Raw genomic sequence first — 17,453 nt, 5'->3', positions numbered from 1 at the left:
TGACTTCTAATCATCCTTTGGGAAGTTTGGTATTAAATTGTCGTGCTCTTATGCACCAAAACTGATCTTTTGAAATTTGACATATTTACTTAAAAAAAAAAAAATTGTTGCTGATGGTTTGGTTTATTGGGGGTTTATCATGCAGTTTTGGTGTAGTCTTTATTGAGCAACCTCCTCCTTCTTCTTTGTACTCGGTTGTTAGTTGCAGATATAACTGAGATTTTCATGGCCTTGTGATATGCTTATGTAATCTTTCTTTTTCTTTCGGGCTTATGGCCTGTTGTCAACCGAGAAGGAAGCCATGTGATATGTCTTACTTGCCATGCTTGCTTGCTTTGTTTGGTGAAGTTGTGAGAGATACCTAATTTTTAAAGATGAAAAATGTCATACAAAATTTTCTATTCCTGATATTGATGAACAACACGATAGTGGTTATGGGGAAAGCTGAAATGCCTTTATTAATCTTTTTAGCTTCCAAAAAGATGGACTGTCGTAGCAAAACTACAACTGATCCCTTTTTAAAATAAAATAAATTCTCATGTTTATTGGATGCAAAACATGTTCATACCACATCGCCGAACTTACATAAATTACCGTTACAATTTCCACTGCAGAATCAGAGCGGTAAAAAACAAAAGTCAAAAAGTTAAAAACAGTACGGAATGGGAATTTGCGTGATTGCATATCACGACAGCACGAGACGAGCCGACACTTGGCGCCTCCTTCTCCTGCCTCTTAAGCAATCGGTCAAACAATGCAGATCCCCTACGACGCACGCACGAACAACCGCTTCAGTCACCCAATCAGAACCCGGTCAAGCTTCCGGTCAACTCAGTCCACCAATCCCGAGCTTGGTAAATCCACATAAATGCGAGCGAGTGACAGAGCGAGAAAACAGGAAGCTGCCCACATTTTTTCCCCAAATTTCCGACCCATAAAGTATTCGTCTTTGCTCTGAACAAGCAGCAGGGTTGCGAAACTATTTAATTTTTCTGCGAGCTAGGGTTTTGAGAAATTGGGAAATTTGAGGAAGATCAGTGGTCGGAGATGGCGGAGCTGTCGATGGAATCGCTGCCGTTGGGGTTCCGGTTCAGGCCCACGGACGAGGAGCTCATCAACCACTACCTGCGGCTGAAGATCAACGGCCGTGATTCAGAGGTCCGAGTCATCCCGGAAATCGACGTTTGCAGATGGGAGCCTTGGGATTTGCCAAGTAATTGTTTCTCTCCATCTCTGTCTTTTTCCTGTTTTTGGGGGGTTTTGAATTCGAATTTATGGTCGTTGTTTGTTTATTTCGGTGTTTGGAATTTCTGGATAAGAATATTTAATTGGCTGGATTGAGAATTTTCCTTTATTCCATACATCACCAGTGAATAATTCCTCCTTATTGCTATGCAGATTCGTTGCGTAATTCCACTCTAATTGTGATAATTTAAATAATAATTCAAAATTTTAATTACCCATTTCGAATATTGTTGTAGGCTTGTAGATGTAAGTAGTGAATTTTTAATCTGCCTGAACTGAGGTATCGATTGTAATTGTAAAGGATAATACGAATTTTTAAGTACCCAATTTGAACATAGTAGTAAGGCTTGAAGCTTGAAGCCTTACATAAGTTTAATTGGTGTCGTTGTGATATGTGTTGCGCAGAATTATCAGTGATAAAGTCAGATGATCAAGAGTGGTTCTTCTTTTGCCCCCGGGATAGGAAGTACCCAAATGGCCATCGGTCAAATAGAGCCACTGATGCTGGATACTGGAAGGCCACAGGGAAGGACCGGACCATAAAGTCCCGTCAGTGCAAGTCTGCCTCTAACAGCAATGGCCAAGTTGGGATGAAGAAGACGTTGGTTTTCCACAGAGGTCGCGCCCCTAAGGGGGAGCGCACCAGCTGGATCATGCACGAGTATCGTGCCACTCAAAAGGAACTCGATGGCACTGGTCCGGGCCAGGTACTCCCTCCGCTTAATACTTGCCTTATTCATCCATTTTTTGCATATATATATATATATATATATATACTTGGGTATGATGCATATTTTTAAACTGGTCTGTACTGGCACTGATAAATAAATTTGTACTTCTTCTGAATGATGTCTAACCAACTCTCTGATACAGGGTGCCTTTGTTCTCTGTCGCTTGTTCCATAAACCAGAAGAGAAGGCTGATGTACCAAAGTATGACGAAGTTGAACAAACTGGTTTATCTCCTACCCCAACTAAGTCATCTCCTGATGAGTCCTCAGATATAATTCAGGAAACAGCTACATCGGAGATCCAAGGTGAAAATCAGGCGGAAGGTATCATGAGGTGGTTGACTGATAATTCTGACAACGTGACCCCTGATGCTCTCCCACCGCTACCTGACATTTTTATGGCCTCTGATGTGGAAGATCAAGGAGCAGTAGAAACAGGGATCCAGGTAAGATGTGCATTCTTTGTTTTGTTTCTGTCACATTCATAATTGTACTCCTAAATTTGTACACAAGTTTACAGATGTTAACAACCAGTGACCAAATATTGTGATCTTTGTGCTTCTCAACTGTAGGGCCATCTGACAATGGAAGAAAATCCTGCATTCTATGAGTCTTTGGGCGGCCCGATTGATTGCAAAGTATTCTCACCGTTGCATTCGCAGATTAATGCAGAGCTGGAACATTTTATGGGTTCACCTTTTACCAGTGACTTTGGCAATTATGATAATGGATTGCATTTTCAGGACGGCACATGTGAACTGGATGTATCCCTCACAGAGTTGTTGGATGAGTTCGGCAATAGCCATTATGAGAGCTCTTGTGAGGAGTCAACAAGTCAGAAGAACTTGGTCGTAGGAAATGAGACCTATTTATCTGGTAATGCGTGCACCGCGCCGCCAGTGAACTCGTGTTTCAATGGTGCATGGGATAACACGGACACCAATATCACCCAGGTATGGGTAAAATAAATAATTTCTTGTTTCTTGTAACCCACAATTTTGGCAATTCTTGGTTATTTTCCTGTCAAGCCTGTTTAGTCTTCTTCATGGAACTGAAATTCTAAAATTAATCTTTTGAAATCAGTTCGTAGTAATTTAGAAATGAAGGCAGACAGTAAACTTTTGCTTTGTTCTTGTGTACCAGCATGATCTGCAAAAGATGGCATTTGGCTTGTACAATGAGCAATTTGGTTCCGAGGATCTGCAGAACACCTCATTTGGTTATTGGCAAGCTGAAGCCCAAGCATCGCTTGATGACCAAAAACCTAGAATGGGAAAGATGGCGGACAGTTATTTATCTGAATGCTCAGTGGCTGAGCAATTTCCTGTGAGTTCAGTCAATGATGGTTTGGATGATTCGACAAGTTGGAATCATGGTGTTGACCATGTTGGTGGAACTGGAATCAAGATTAGGGCTCGTGGTCCTCAACTACAACCAAATACAGATAACTTTGTATATCAGGGCACTGCTGCAAGAAGACTTCGTTTATCAGTGGACCGTTCATCTGGGTCAATTACCAATGGCAATGAGAGCGATGAAAACTACAGCAGGGAAGATGATGAAGTCCAATCAACTATTACACAGGTAAGGGTGTCCTTCTGAAGCTAACTTAATAATTCTTGTAACATGCATTTATCTAACTTTACACTGATTGTTTCATGCAGCCTAGAGAGGATATAGGGCAGAGTCCTACTTCTGATGAACAGGAGGAAGAGCATGCAATATTCAACGACAAAGAAGAATTATCCAGCAGGAATAATTCTATTAACCATGGTTGTGATCCTGATGGTAGAAGTAGAATCAAGATTAGGACTCGGCAGCCTCAACAACGATCAAATTCAGACAGTTCAGTAACTCAGGGCACTGCTCCTAGGAGGATCCGTTTGCAGATGAATATTTCATCTGGGTCCATTGCTGATAGTAATGTGAGAGACACAGATGACGGGGGAGAAGATGAAGTACAATCAACTAATACTGAGGTAAGGGTCTTTGTGAGACCAACTTAATAACTCTGTTGTCGCTTATGCATTTTTAACTTAACTCTGATTGTTTCATACAGGCTAGAGAAGCAATACAGCAGAGTCTGACCTCAGATGAACAGGAGAAAGGGCATGCAGAAATCAATAATGAAGACTTGGCCACTATGAAGGATTCCGTCAGCTATGATTCTGATGTTGTTGGTAGAACTGGAATCAAGATCAAGGCCCCTGAGCCTCAACAACCATTAAGTTCAGATGATTTTGTAACTCAGGGCAGTGCTCCTAGAAGAATCCGTTTGCAGATGAAAAGTTCACCTTGGTCAGTTGCTGATAGCAAAGTGAGAGATACAACCCCTGGTGAAGAAGATAATGTACAGTCAACTATTCATGAGGTAAGGATTATCAACGAAGCCAACACGAGCATTCTCTATGCATATGTTCGATGTTCTAAGTGAGCAATATTGTTCCTTGCAGGTCAAAGAAGCCAGAGAGAAGATTTGTAATTTCGATGGGCAAGATGCAGAGTCCCATCTTTCGAAGTCAGACGTGAACAGGAAAATAATTGATGATTCACCAACAAAACCAGTTGATGAGAGCAGTGGAACTGCTGGAGAAGCCCCAAGAAAATTGAGGTTAAGGACAGCAAGGGACGATGCATTACCCAGCAACCATATTGGGAAGTCAATGCCTTCAAAGACAATGCCTAAAGGCCACGGCCTGAGTCCTACATTCGTTGTTTCGGTTGGTATTCCTTTAGCTGTAACCCTGTTCGTTGCGTTTAGTGGGATTTGGATGACATTTAGACCTTGACGTTGCTTGGAAGATGCCATAGGCGATTGGTGCTTCGTTCCACGATGTGTTTACTTTTAAGTTGAAACAGATTGTTAGGCTTGTAAATTGCACTATCATATGTGCGTGCGGATGTAACCTTAGGTGAGATAAATAATGACATAGTTTGTATTATTATTTCATCTGTTTTTGAGTTGGTTTTCTTTTCAATTGGAAGCATAACGTACAAGAAAATACTTGGGCTCCTTCTCTTGCAAGTAGCCACTCCTACAACCCACCAAATATCTAGCACGTGTTAGAATTTTTTTCGTGTTTTTTGTGTGTTGTATGCATGTGTCTAATTGTGATTTGCAAAAAGTATGGATACTTCTTTTTTTTACAAGAAATGAGTCAAGCAATGACCTAACTTATTAATTACAAAAGATATACAGTGTTGTTCGTAGCTACGTTACGGACACGATGGTGTTTGGGACAATCATTTACATGCTTGTGAGTGATACTCTCATGCATTGATATAGTGAGGTCACATTCGCTCTGTTTGAGGGTAAACTGCTCAGAATAAGGAGTCCCTCACACGTTTTGTAAGTGACGTGACACTCAATTAATAATGTATTGGGATCACATTTGAATCAATAATTGAAAATCATTCGTATGTTTTATGATAATCTCACACACAAAAAGTACTCAAATCAGTCCATCCGATTACAGATTACAGTTGGATCAACAGTAATCAAGTAGTCACAATGAGAGAGGATCCTCGCCGGATCCTCTTTGTGAGGATTCCGGGGATCCTCCAATCACATTAATTCTTCGTATATCGTGTAACTAGTTTTTATCAGGTATTGTTTATATTTAATTTTAAATAAAAAATTTTATAATGATTGACCTCACAAATAAGATCTGGCGAGAATCCTCCTGGAGTCACAATGACATCTAACCAACAGAATTATGACATTAAAACAGCCGGCTATTAGGTGGGTTTTGCCGTTTTGGTCGGAAACAGCGGGCTAATGAAACGCCACAAGAATAACAAAACTATTTTGATAAAAAGAAAACAATATAAATATCAAAATTTAAAAAACCAGACCCTATATAACATATACAATGACTTGCATGTTTGCATGGATTCTCTGTGATCTTGGTCTTTTGATTTAATAATATAAGTTACATATAAATTTCGTTTGAAATAATAATTTCACGTTAATTGAGTGATTTATGTGCTCAGAACACAAATTAATAATTACGTGTTACAATATAAGTAAAAATATATTTTTTAGTTTTTCTATTTGTAATATGACACGTGGGGCATTAGTTTATTGGTTGGTTACACAAAAAAATTACTCATAGTCGTGAACCCGTTTCATGCAAATTTACTGTCTTTTAGGGGGTGTAGTCAAATTAGGATTTGATAGTATTTTAATAGACTTTAAAATCAGAGTGTAGTCAATTAGGAGTTTAAATGTGAATTTTAAATGATTTTAAAATCATAGGGTAGTCAAATTAGGATTTTGGAGGATTTAAAGAACACATCCAAATCCATGGGTAATCAATTAAAAGTTTAAAAAGTCCATCAAATCAAGGTGTAGTGGAAATGTCAAGGATTTACTAGGATTTTTGTGAATGAAAGATTTTGATAGATTTGAGAGTGTGTGATATAAATACCAAATGCTATCAACAATCCAACCCTCCCCCCTCATATTTCTTTTCACACCAAACCATAGAAGATGAATAGTCCTACCATGAGTTCAGAGCATTTCCCAATAGACTCCCGCGTTTTGAATGTTTCTTGTATTTTTCTGAATTCATGCTCTTGGTTTGTTCATCTAGGAAGATGAGTAACAATCGGACCATAATTTGCTTGAATTGGGATTATCGTGCTTTTTCTGAACTGGGATTTTCTCATTTGCACTTTTGATTTTCTGAATTGGGCATTTCCCATTTGCACTCTTCTTTTTCCACGAATAATTGGTGTCCATGTTTTTGAGTTCAAATGGAATTTTTTTTTTTTTTTTTTTTTTCTGCCATGGTTATTCCAGGATTTTGCTGCCCGTATATATTCCTATTCAATTTCGATTGCCATTTGGTACTCCTTCACATATATTATTATTCATGATTGGATATGCTATTCTTGAACTTGAAATCATCATTCTTGAATGGATATGATGTTTAAAGCAGAAGCTATTCTTTACAATTATTCAAACTCTTGGATCAATATTCTCAATGACCCATTCTATTTACATATTTCATTGGTTTGTATTTCTATATCAATAGATGTATGATTATGTTCCCTTCAGATTGTGAATTAGGAAAGAAATTTATTTTATGTTGTAGAAGTCAACTAAAATACTAAGAAATCCATGAAAAAAAAGCCATACAAATCTATAATAGGAATCCATATAAATCTATCAAAATCCACATGGAATTGTGAATCTATTAAAATTCTTTCAAATTTGTCACTTAAAAAAAGTCTGAAAATCCTATGAAATCCAAATTGACTACACCCCCTACATGCAAATTGCAATGCGTAGTGAAAGGACACAAAGGATAATGATAATGCTAAGGAGACTAAATTTGTAGACAAAATTTTGTAAACTAAATGATATGAAAGTTGATGATTGGATTATGACTTAAGCGTTGATAAACATGTTCATTCCTATTGAAAGGACACAAAGGATAAGGGTAATGCTATAGAGACTAAATTTGTAGATAAAATTTTGTAAACTAAATGACATGAAAGTTGATAATTGAATTATGATTTAAGCATTGATAAACGTGTTCATTCTTATTAAGGATTAAATTGATGTGCCGTATTGAAAGTCAGAGATCAAATTTATCGATTTTTGAAACTCAAAGATCAAAATGAGAAGTTGGATCAATGTCAATGACTATTTGCAATAAAAACCCTTTTTTTGTGTAAATCCACGTGTCACTATTTCATTGGATTTGTGGGTCCGATATACAAACTAACAGAATAGTTGACGGAATCTTAACGGAAAGACCAAATTGATGTGTGATAGTGAATGTTAGGGACAACATTGATCGATTTTAAAAGTGAGAGATCAAAATGATGAGTTTGATCAATCTCAAAAACCATTTATAATAAAATTCCTTATTTAATTTATAAATTTTATCTATAATTTAGGTCTCCTGCGGATAATGATTGAGAAAAGCCAACGGCCAGTGAGTGACCTCCGTCTTTTGTCATCTGCTTTCCTCCTTTTTCTTTTATTTTGGGTTAAAAAATATTCCAGATAAAACCGGACCCTGAATTCACAACGAGTCAACTCGTCTCAACGTCCACGTGGCAGCCAAGCACACTGGAAAGTCTGGAAAGTTCCTGGACATTTAGATAGGGGAGCCGTGGGCGCCGCTGGAAAATCCCCAAACCCAAATCCAAAACCAAAACCAAAACCAAAACCATATGAGATCACATGTCCTTCCGCATAAATCCACTACCCACCACCTACTTTCACTCGTTTTGTACTTCCTATAAATTGTCAAACACCAGAATCTAGAGAGAGAGAGAGTGAAGATCTAGAGAGAGAAGGTGAGGAATTTCCAGACTCAAAAGCTTGCTTCTTTGATTTGGGTTATTTGAGTTATTAATTGGGTAAGCGAGAAAATTTGAAAAAAAAAATGATTTTGGTGGCGGTGGTGACGGAGCTGATGAAGGAGTACACGGTGTTGCTGGCGAGGGTTTTGGAGCATTTGTTTCACTCGGCCCCTTTTCCGAGGAGGGTTCGGTTTCTGATCCTGAGGAGTCTTCCGTTCGCTTCTACCTACCCGCAACATCCTCCTCCTCCTTTGATTGGAGCCCCTGCTGCTTAACCATTCAAGAACAAGGCTTCTTTTTTTTTCTTTTTTTTTTTTTTTTTTTTTTTTTTTTGTTTTGTATCTAAGGCTTCCTTGTTAGTTGTTTTTGTTTTTTAATTTTCTTTTTGGAATTGTGATGCGGGTTTCTGGTTTTGTGTAAATATTTGGAGTTATTTTTACTAAGTTGGCGTAAATTTGATTGCCTTTTGGTGGATGAAATGGCAACTGTACTTTGTTCTGTATTCTTTAAAGTTAATAACTTTGGAATGCATCGATATTTGAACGGATAGATTAGAACGGTTAAAATCCAGTCATGCGAATCCAGCAGTCCAATGAACCGAAATGCAAAGGTGCATCGTAGAACTTTAACATAAACTTTACTAGCATTTGTTTACACATTTTTTTAGAAAATGAGAAGGAGAGAGGTAGAGAGAGAGAGAACGTGAGGGAAGTGAGGGGGTTTTTTTTATTTTTAATATTAGAGATATTTTAACATTATTTATAGGTGATGTCACATTCCGGCTTGAGCTCCCATCACATTCCGGGTTTGACTCTACCCATTTTTCCAGTGATGTGGAATGTAACAGGTAAAGCTTCAATAAAAAACAGTAAAATTTGGACCTGTGAAATTACATTATTGCTCATCATTTTTTTTATGTGATAGAAGACTAAGTTGTTTTTTCATCCTCTTTGGATTGACAAAGAGTGTTTCATTAATTAGTAGAAATATGAACATATATCAATTTCATATTTCGGATTTTATTATAATCATTATAAATTAATGAGTGAGAAACTCCTTCATTGTTCTGGGAGGATTCATTTCATTGTAATCCAATCACCTATAATAATCTTGGATTAGTAATTATTAATTTCATACATTGTCTAACCCATGTACTAATTACAAGAACGATTTAATCAAATTTTTAGGTATGGATAATGATTCTTCCATTATCATTGTCATGTTGTCATTATCATTACTCTTATCCTTTCCTTATTATATTTTGTTTTAAGAGTTAGCGCCACTATCCTTATTCTCTTGCCAAATAGACGACTTTTACTCTTCTGATTTGAAGACGGTTTTCACTCCAAAAGGAAAGAAGTTAGTAGCTCAAGTTAGTAAGAGCATTTGTCGCGTACGAGGTTTTGAGACTGAAACATTTCTTCTCTGGTGATATATCATTTGTAAATGAAAAGGAGAATCTAAGAAATTTGTCCATGATTTGTTATGTTAGGGAATTCATGGATAATCATCCTAAAAATTATAAGCCCATTAAGTAATCTTTCAAAAGACAGTAGTATATTGAACTTCCAGTCCACGACTGTCTTGATTCACAGCCCTTTGACCAAGCAGCCACAACAAGGAGAAGTACCCTCCAACTTGGGCCACAAAAGATAGCTAGAGAGTCCAATAACCCTAGTCCAATACCACACGACTTGGGCAGCAAGTTAGGTTTGAACCTTTGCTTTTGTAGTGAGGTCTTCTGTATTAACAGTTGGCGGGAGATCATGCAGAATTCTGCTCTCCCAATTCATGTAGACATGAGTACCTAGTCTTGTCGGCCAAAAAATGTCCATAAGGCTTTGGAAAACTGTTGTTAGTGTTAAAACGTGACATTTCCTTCTCATTTATTGAATTTTAAAAGTACAAAGTCTAGAATTTTGGGGAATGCTAGAGAGATTATTTTTAAAGACTGAAAATATAAATCATCTTATGTGGCACATGATGTGACATGCCAAGTTATATAATGCAACCAAATTTATAATCTCCCAACAAAACACATTTGACAAAAAAAAAAAAAAAAAAAAAAAACAATTACAAATGAAAGTTAGGGAAATTCGATATTTTTCACTCATCCAATTCCATAGATGTGATGTTTCATCATAAAAAGGATCAGTACTCAACTTCAACTTGACCACGACCTAATAACCTCTTTATGCTCTTACTTCGCCATGTAGCAATTTCCTTCAACGAAAGCAAAATAGTCTAAAGTATATCGTTTGTCACTGGTAGATTCAGCTCAGTCTACATGAGTATTCCCCTCAACATCAAGATGGTCATGTTTTGAAAACATCGTTTTGTCAGGTGCTGACTTCATACAAGGCTTCAATGTCTAAATGCGTAGGAAATAATATACAACAGAGAATAAGGAGCAGCCAGCACGTGATATCTTCATATAGTGAACCTAATCTACATATTGTTTGCTCATGCATAAAATTCAAGATATACTTCACATTGTAGTTAGTTGGTCCTATCACCTTTATATTAATTAATTTTATAAATACGATGATATTACCACTACATCTAGGGTTTGGAAAAGTTTATTCTCTGGATAAACCCGACGCTGTTTTGGCAATAAAGTACAATATTATAGCCAAAAAAAGAAGACCTGAGGTAGTGATGGGCTTAAAAGTGGCAAAGATTAATTCCACATATGGATGGAAGGAAAAACATGTTGAGAACCACAGAAGGAAACCATTGACATGAACACAATTTTCTGGGGACAGGAGGAACTCAAGTGGGTGATGCAGAATATGTTCCACCTTTATTTTTATGGACCATGCAAGTCCAGGAAGTTTTGTTGAGTTCCCATGTGTTTGGACTTACAAAATGGACCAGCTTTAGTAACCAAGTTACATCTCACATGATTTTGTGTAAATTTCCCACTAGATTGTCAGGGACAACTCTAGTTTTTGTATGATTTTGTGTGAAATTTAAGTAACAAACGACCACAAATTGGAACCTGAAGAGCTTTCTCTTTAGCGATGTAAAATTGTAATATTTTCATCTAAGGGAAAATATCTTTCTGGTGAAGCTAACCAAGAAGTGGTGGATTAACTTCAACAAGTAAAATCAATTTGTCAATTGATATCCGTGAACATAAAGGTATGCCAGTGTGACGGTATCCACACGATTGTCCCGCATGGAGCATTCTAGTGTATGCAAGTCTTTTTTCTGCATAGGGTCAAACACATCATTGTATACAAGTTTGTCTCACCTTCTTAATGTGTGGTTTATTTTCCCTAATCATTTGTTTTTGGGGTTTTGCAATTTGTTTTGCAGGTTCTTACCTATTAGCTAGGTTTTGTTTGAAAGAGTTAGATTTCACGTCCACCCCCACCGCCTAACCTCCTCCTTCTCTTTCCCTTGTACCTTTCTTTCAAGAGTGGTTAGGTTACTGACCTAGCTCTATGCTTGTTATTGTTTCTTTCTTTTATGAATGATAAGGTTTATGTCTCTCATGACTAGGTCACTACTACAAAAGTACCCATTAGTGTCATTTGAAAAAACGACAACAAAAGCCTATTATTGTTGGATATTAGCAAAAATCCGACACAACATCATGTACTGGAGGATAAAAGAACCAACATCATTGCTTACGTCACGAAAAGACTTTTGATCACTACAACAATTTGGACCTTTTATGACTTGAAATATACGGCATTTAGTACTAGCATGCCTTAAATAATATTATCCACGACATTCATAAGGTTTATGTCGTAATACTTGCGAATAATCTTGCATTCACTGCATCACTTTTGTGCCAGTCGTTAAATAAAAATATTTACGCGTTATGTCGTAAAATAAAATTTTCATATGTTGAGGTTCCTATCTTTTGTGGCGCGTAACACGTCGTAAATAATGGGTATCTTTTCAGATTCCTTCCCAAATCTATAGCGGGAAGTAATGGCGCCTTAATGAATTATCAAACTTCAATCTTTTAAGACGATTCCAATTCACTTTACTCTCCTTGAACCGCTGATCTCATCTCTCAGTCTCTCTTTAGCGCGACGACACGCGGATCCACGTCGAACTCTCTCTGAGTCTCACTTGCCCTCAATAGAAATCGGATCGGACTCAGCGCGAGGTAGAGCATGTCGAACCGAAATTCTCACCTGCGACCCGCCGGAGGCAAGGGTTTCCCAAAACCCCAAAAGATCTTCGTCCCCAGGAATCCAGACCACAACAATCCAATCCCTCGAGAGCCCAATCCAAATCCCAATCCCACGCTCTTCACCTCAATCCACCAATCGCTCTTCAAGCAGCAATCCAATGCCCGAAACTTCCACTGCTGCTACGGCGCAGCCGTCGGGGAGCAGGGTTCAGATGTGGGAGAAAGGTGAGTGGGTGCCGAGCAGAGCTCGGGATGGCAATTTCGTAAATTACTTGCCCCAGTACGAGGCGGTGGCGGCTGGGCCCGGTGCTGACGAAGGCGAATTGAACGCCCTGCAGTCGCAGCGAGTGGTGGATCTTCTTAACAGAGAGCTCTCTCGCTAGCTGAAGTTAAACCTAAGGAGTTTTGGCGACAAGGTAAAATTACTGCTATGTCAATTACATCTCGACTCGCAAAAGCTGAAAACTTAACACCGAATAATCAATTTGTTGTTAATATTTTCACTGTTTTTGTGTTGCTGCTGCCCCATTCTTGTCAGTGGCTAGTGATACATCGTTTCATGAATTTCTGGATAGTTTTCTGCAGTTTAGGAGTAGGTGGTATGATTTCCCTCATCGTGTCACCAAGGAATTGCTGATAGTTGTTGAAAACGAAAGTTGTTTGCTTGCCCTTGAGTTGCTGTGAAATTTGAATCATAATTCTTTTAAGTGCTTTGTATTTGAAAAAAAGATTGGAAATGAGTCTCTTGGGCAAGCCATTTGATTTCCCCCACCAATCAAATTGGGTGGCTTAGCCTATGATACTTGCAACATTCTCGATTCTTTTGATTGTGAGCATCGTTTTGACTTATATCTGCTAATCTTCGTTCACTATTTATTTAACTACAGGCATCCCAGCAAGTTGCTAAGCCCCTTTACGAAGATGCTAAGGTTGTACCAACTACTTTGTACCAAAGCAAGTTGGAAACATGTACACTGCATATCTTTATGTGGCATTTGTATCCCTTCTTCACAACAAGCACAGCTCATTGGTAAATGCCATAAATTTCTTATCCAAAAGGCTCGACTTGTCGACCTGAAAATTTTGGTCTAACAAGTTTTGCTTGATAACAGGATGGCAAGCGCGTGATACTGTTCTCTTATGAAAGTGGCTCAACTGCAACCATGTTCTCATTGCGTCTCAATGCTGATCAATGGCCCTTTAGCTTGGAGAACATTGCAGCCGTGATGAATGTTGGAGAGAAGTTGAAGGCAAGACATGATGTACTAGTTCTTTTCCTTCTTTTTATATAAGCATTGTCGTACCATTCAATATACGGACAAGTTTTCTTTTTCTCAAGTAATGCTTGCATCTTTACGTAATCTTGGTTACAATGTGATTCCAATAAATCATAATGCTCATAACTTTGTTTTTGAACTTGCCATGTTGAAATCCTTGGCACCACGAAAGCCATTTTTCCTCTGTCCTGAACTTTGTCATGCATGATATGCATTTAATAATGTCACTAAACCCCATATAACGAATGATTACACCACGTTTAATTGAGTGCAATTGAAATATTAGACCATTTATTATCCAATGGAAGGTTGGTCGAATTATAACGCTTGATAAATTAGAAAAGCACCTCGGTAAGGAATTCATTTATCGAACATATGCTTTTCATGCAGTTCTCTCCGGAGAAGTTTGTTGAAGTGATGAAGATCATGGAGCACAGGTATGGAGGCATAGACTTTGTGAGCCACCATGGATGATTTTTTTTTTTTTTCCTATTTATTAGTGTTAAGCTACGCCTTTTCTGTTTGTTGGTGTTATTATTAGTGTTCGTTCTCATATATATCAGCTGCTCAGTTGCGTGTAAGCATTGGCTTTTACTTCCTTTTATGTTAGATGCAAAATAGTTAAAAGCTTATGTTATAGTTTGATGATTGTGGCTTTGCACTGATCTAAAAGTAACTTTTTTCCAACTAGTGAGACTTGTACCTGGGATAAACTTACCTCTACCAACACGTGAGTTTTTCTTCTCGATGACGCACTTCTTAGTACAACCGCATGGCCAATTGAACTCGTCTCCTTTTACTAGCTCTTGACTGAAATATACTAATTTTGGTGGCGATGGTTCACTAAATTTATATAAATTTCGACTTTAGTATTTCTTGTTTTTCTATTACTTACTAGCTATATATATTTTGGTCCTACAGGTTTGAGAATTAGCCCAACACTTCTTAAGGAATTGCTTTGTTTTTTGTTGGTATGGTGCACTTTTGTGATCACTTGGATGCTCTTTGGACATGGAGAATGTGCTTGGGAGATTGCTTTTTTGGTATGATGCTACTTTGTAGCCATCATTAGTTTTCTCTGTCAACTTTAGGATGTACGTCAGTTGTAAGAGGAACAAAACAATTCAAATTTTTTGTCTGTGTGAAAACTTCCAATTGTACTGTAATTGACAATTTCTACTAATTAATCCAAGTATTTTGAGTTTAATGTGTTTATGATCATTATTGTTATCTTTTTATCGTATTCTTTACAATATTTATTTAGATGTTATGAAGTGAAGTTTATAAAAAATGAATTGTTAAAATAAATGTAAATTACAGATGTAAAACTAGCAATAATTGTTTATGGTAGTCTATTTTTATGATGTACTACGTATGTCGTAATGGCCTTCACAATATTATGACACTCAACAAATGCCGTATCAGATATAAATTACGGCACATAGGTATGTCGTAATTGTTTTCACAATATTATGACACTCCATTAATGTCTTATCTAATACCAATTAAGGCACGCAAGGCATGCCTTGAAAGGAATTTACGACGTGTTTTGCTTAAATTATTCACGGCTAGTAGAGTACGTCGTGTTTGACAAAACATCTTTTATGACATGGGCTTTTACTGCTTGAGGGCTCATGATGTGATAACCGTTTATGGCGCTCTTTGTGTGCTGCAAAAGACTAGTTCTGTTGTAGTGGATGTTGGTTAGTCCCCTTAAATAGCCAAGAAAATGCAAAGCGTTTTAAAATAAAAAAAGAACAGTAGTGTTGGTTACAGGTGACATTAAATATTGAGATAGACTATCAGATAAAGCAAGTTTGTGTCACTCCTAACTGACACCACTAACCATTAATAAATAAAAATAAATAAAGCTAACACTTTCTTCCTGTCGGATAAAGACACATTTTATGGTTCATAACCGACAGAAAATATGTTAATAATTAAAAAATATATAAAAATGACAATTTCAATTTTTGAATAAATAAAAATAAACAAAACTAATAATTATCTGCCAATATACATTCATAAGAGTTCAAAAGAAAATTTCACCCGTTTCTGAGGTCTTCAAATTTTACCCGTTCCCACATGCTAAATTTTGGGTGTCATCTTCCAAATTGTCAAGGCATGATATCTGCTCCATTTCTACAAGTGAATTCGTAAAGCTTAGACATTATTGATATATGATGAATTTTTGAGACTATTTTAAAAGGAATGATTGCTCAAGTAGATATAGTTCTCACCTATTATGGTAGTCTCTGTAATCCCCTAGCAAGCAAACCGTTAATGGGTTCCCCTTGAAAGCTTGGTTAGAGAACACACTCACTTGCACACACTTCAAAACTCAATTCATACATATAGGAAGGGGAGAGAGAGAGAGAGAGAGAGAGAGAGAGAGAGAGAGAGAGAGAGAGAGAGAGAGAGAGAGAGAGAGAGAGAGAGAGAGAGAGAGAGAGAGAGAGAGAGAGAGAGTACCACAAAGTCCGAAATTTCAATCCCATTGGGAAATCATGAGGACAACAAAGAACTCACTGAAATCCAATCGAACGGAGAGAAAGAACAACCGGGAGATGAGTAGAATGGCAAGCCAAGGAGGGGTGACATATGAGTGAGTTTTGAGCTGTGGGGTTCAAAATTTTCTTTCATGGAAAAGGGGAAGGAAATTAAATTGCACCCAAAAGGTTTTACAGAAAAAATCTGGAAGGAAGAACCCAAAAATTAGCCCCCCCTCCCACCCTCACTCTTTCTTTCTCTGTAACCATCGTCAAATCCCCCAATCCCTCCCTTTGTATTTATCTCTTTGTAATTTCCCCTCAAATCCCTCACCGAATCTCTCTGTGTCGGTTTTAAATACACTGTCGAATAGAACCGACATCACTATCTTCTGTGCAAAGAATGGCCTGCCCAAAATTTAGCACGGGGGAATTTCCCGCCCATTACCCTTGGATAAATTGTTTAAAAATCAATTTATTTCAACTGACAAGAAGTTTTAAAATATTTAAAAATACTTATTACTATCAGGTAGAAGCGACATGATTCTCTTTTTATTTGATAACCATTTCGTTTTTTGTTTACATAATTTGTGCTTAAAATGGAGGGAAAATACATGAGAGAAATGAAGAAAATAGAGTGGAGGAAGGTTGTGGGGAGATATATAGAAGAAACGTTCCAGGAAAGCTATATACATAAAAGTTAAAAACCAAAAACTGAACTATTGTGAGTTATTAATTATCACTTTTAAGATTCTGTTCATTTTTCTGTAATTCTTCTCCTTTCTCCCATTACCATTTTTCATCCTTCACTTCTCCATGTATTTTCTTTAATTATATCTTAAACACAAAAAATCAAAAACTTAAAATGATAATCAAATGGGCTCTAAATTTTGAGGAAGCGCAAACATGCTCTTCATGTCGACTACGCCTCAACTCTGGAATTTTCTGATTTGAAGCAGACAAAATTCTGGTTGCAGCTGTAAGTCTCCAGCTAATTCTTTAATCTCATTCAAAGTTGTATTAAAATTATATGTAGAAAACCAGGCATCTGTGAGCACATTGTATGGCAAAAAGCGATCACTGTAACTACATCACCATATTCTCTTGGACAGAATCTCTCATCTCATCTGCTGCAAGATATTACTGGGATGTTGGGATTATTATAGAAGAACCTCTAAGATTTTACGTGTGTATTGCGCCCTGCCTTTCCAACTGTCCAACACCAACAGTACTAGACT

The 17,453-nt window shown here is 37.4% G+C and overlaps 2 protein-coding genes and 1 long non-coding RNA gene across 4 annotated transcripts; all 3 read left to right on the top strand.

Annotated features, from left to right (window-relative positions):
• The first annotated feature begins 889 nt into the window (after positions 1-889).
• LOC137710323 (NAC domain-containing protein 14) lies at positions 890-5,040 on the top strand. Its single transcript, XM_068449270.1, has 8 exons — positions 890-1,213; positions 1,651-1,952; positions 2,119-2,421; positions 2,548-2,928; positions 3,119-3,559; positions 3,640-3,954; positions 4,035-4,346; positions 4,429-5,040. Exons 1-8 carry the CDS (start codon positions 1,048-1,050, stop codon positions 4,762-4,764), a joined length of 2,556 nt encoding a protein of 851 aa, XP_068305371.1. The 5' UTR covers positions 890-1,047; the 3' UTR covers positions 4,765-5,040.
• Positions 5,041-8,022: 2,982 nt separating this feature from the next.
• LOC137711745 (uncharacterized) lies at positions 8,023-8,798 on the top strand. Its single transcript, XM_068451000.1, has one exon. It carries the CDS (start codon positions 8,380-8,382, stop codon positions 8,569-8,571), a length of 192 nt encoding a protein of 63 aa, XP_068307101.1. The 5' UTR covers positions 8,023-8,379; the 3' UTR covers positions 8,572-8,798.
• Positions 8,799-12,263: 3,465 nt separating this feature from the next.
• LOC137711542 (uncharacterized) lies at positions 12,264-14,933 on the top strand. 2 transcript variants are annotated; one of them, XR_011065066.1, is made up of 4 exons: positions 12,264-12,865; positions 13,337-13,479; positions 13,562-14,163; positions 14,648-14,933. It is a non-coding gene; the product is annotated as an uncharacterized lncRNA (long non-coding RNA). The 2 variants fall into 2 exon arrangements; XR_011065065.1 differs by having other exon boundaries at positions 12,267-12,865; positions 13,562-14,933.
• The last annotated feature ends 2,520 nt before the right edge of the window (positions 14,934-17,453 follow it).

This window comes from Pyrus communis, chromosome 12 (genome assembly GCF_963583255.1).
Source record: "Pyrus communis chromosome 12, drPyrComm1.1, whole genome shotgun sequence".
Classification (NCBI taxonomy): Eukaryota; Viridiplantae; Streptophyta; class Magnoliopsida; order Rosales; family Rosaceae; genus Pyrus; species Pyrus communis.
This window is presented reverse-complemented; position numbering and strand designations above follow the sequence as displayed.

What these genes read in the sequence shown, in the direction of transcription:
- LOC137710323 (XM_068449270.1), top strand. Translation starts at nt 1,048, where the DNA reads ATGGCGGAGCTGTCGATGGAATCGCTGCCGTTGGGGTTCCGGTTCAGG. An exon ending in ATGGCACTGGTCCGGGCCAG is followed by an intron (nt 1,953 to 2,118) that starts GTACTCCCTCCG and finishes TCTCTGATACAG; the next exon opens with GGTGCCTTTGTTCTCTGTCG. An exon ending in TCCAATCAACTATTACACAG is followed by an intron (nt 3,560 to 3,639) that starts GTAAGGGTGTCC and finishes TGTTTCATGCAG; the next exon opens with CCTAGAGAGGATATAGGGCA.
- LOC137711745 (XM_068451000.1), top strand. Translation starts at nt 8,380, where the DNA reads ATGATTTTGGTGGCGGTGGTGACGGAGCTGATGAAGGAGTACACGGTG.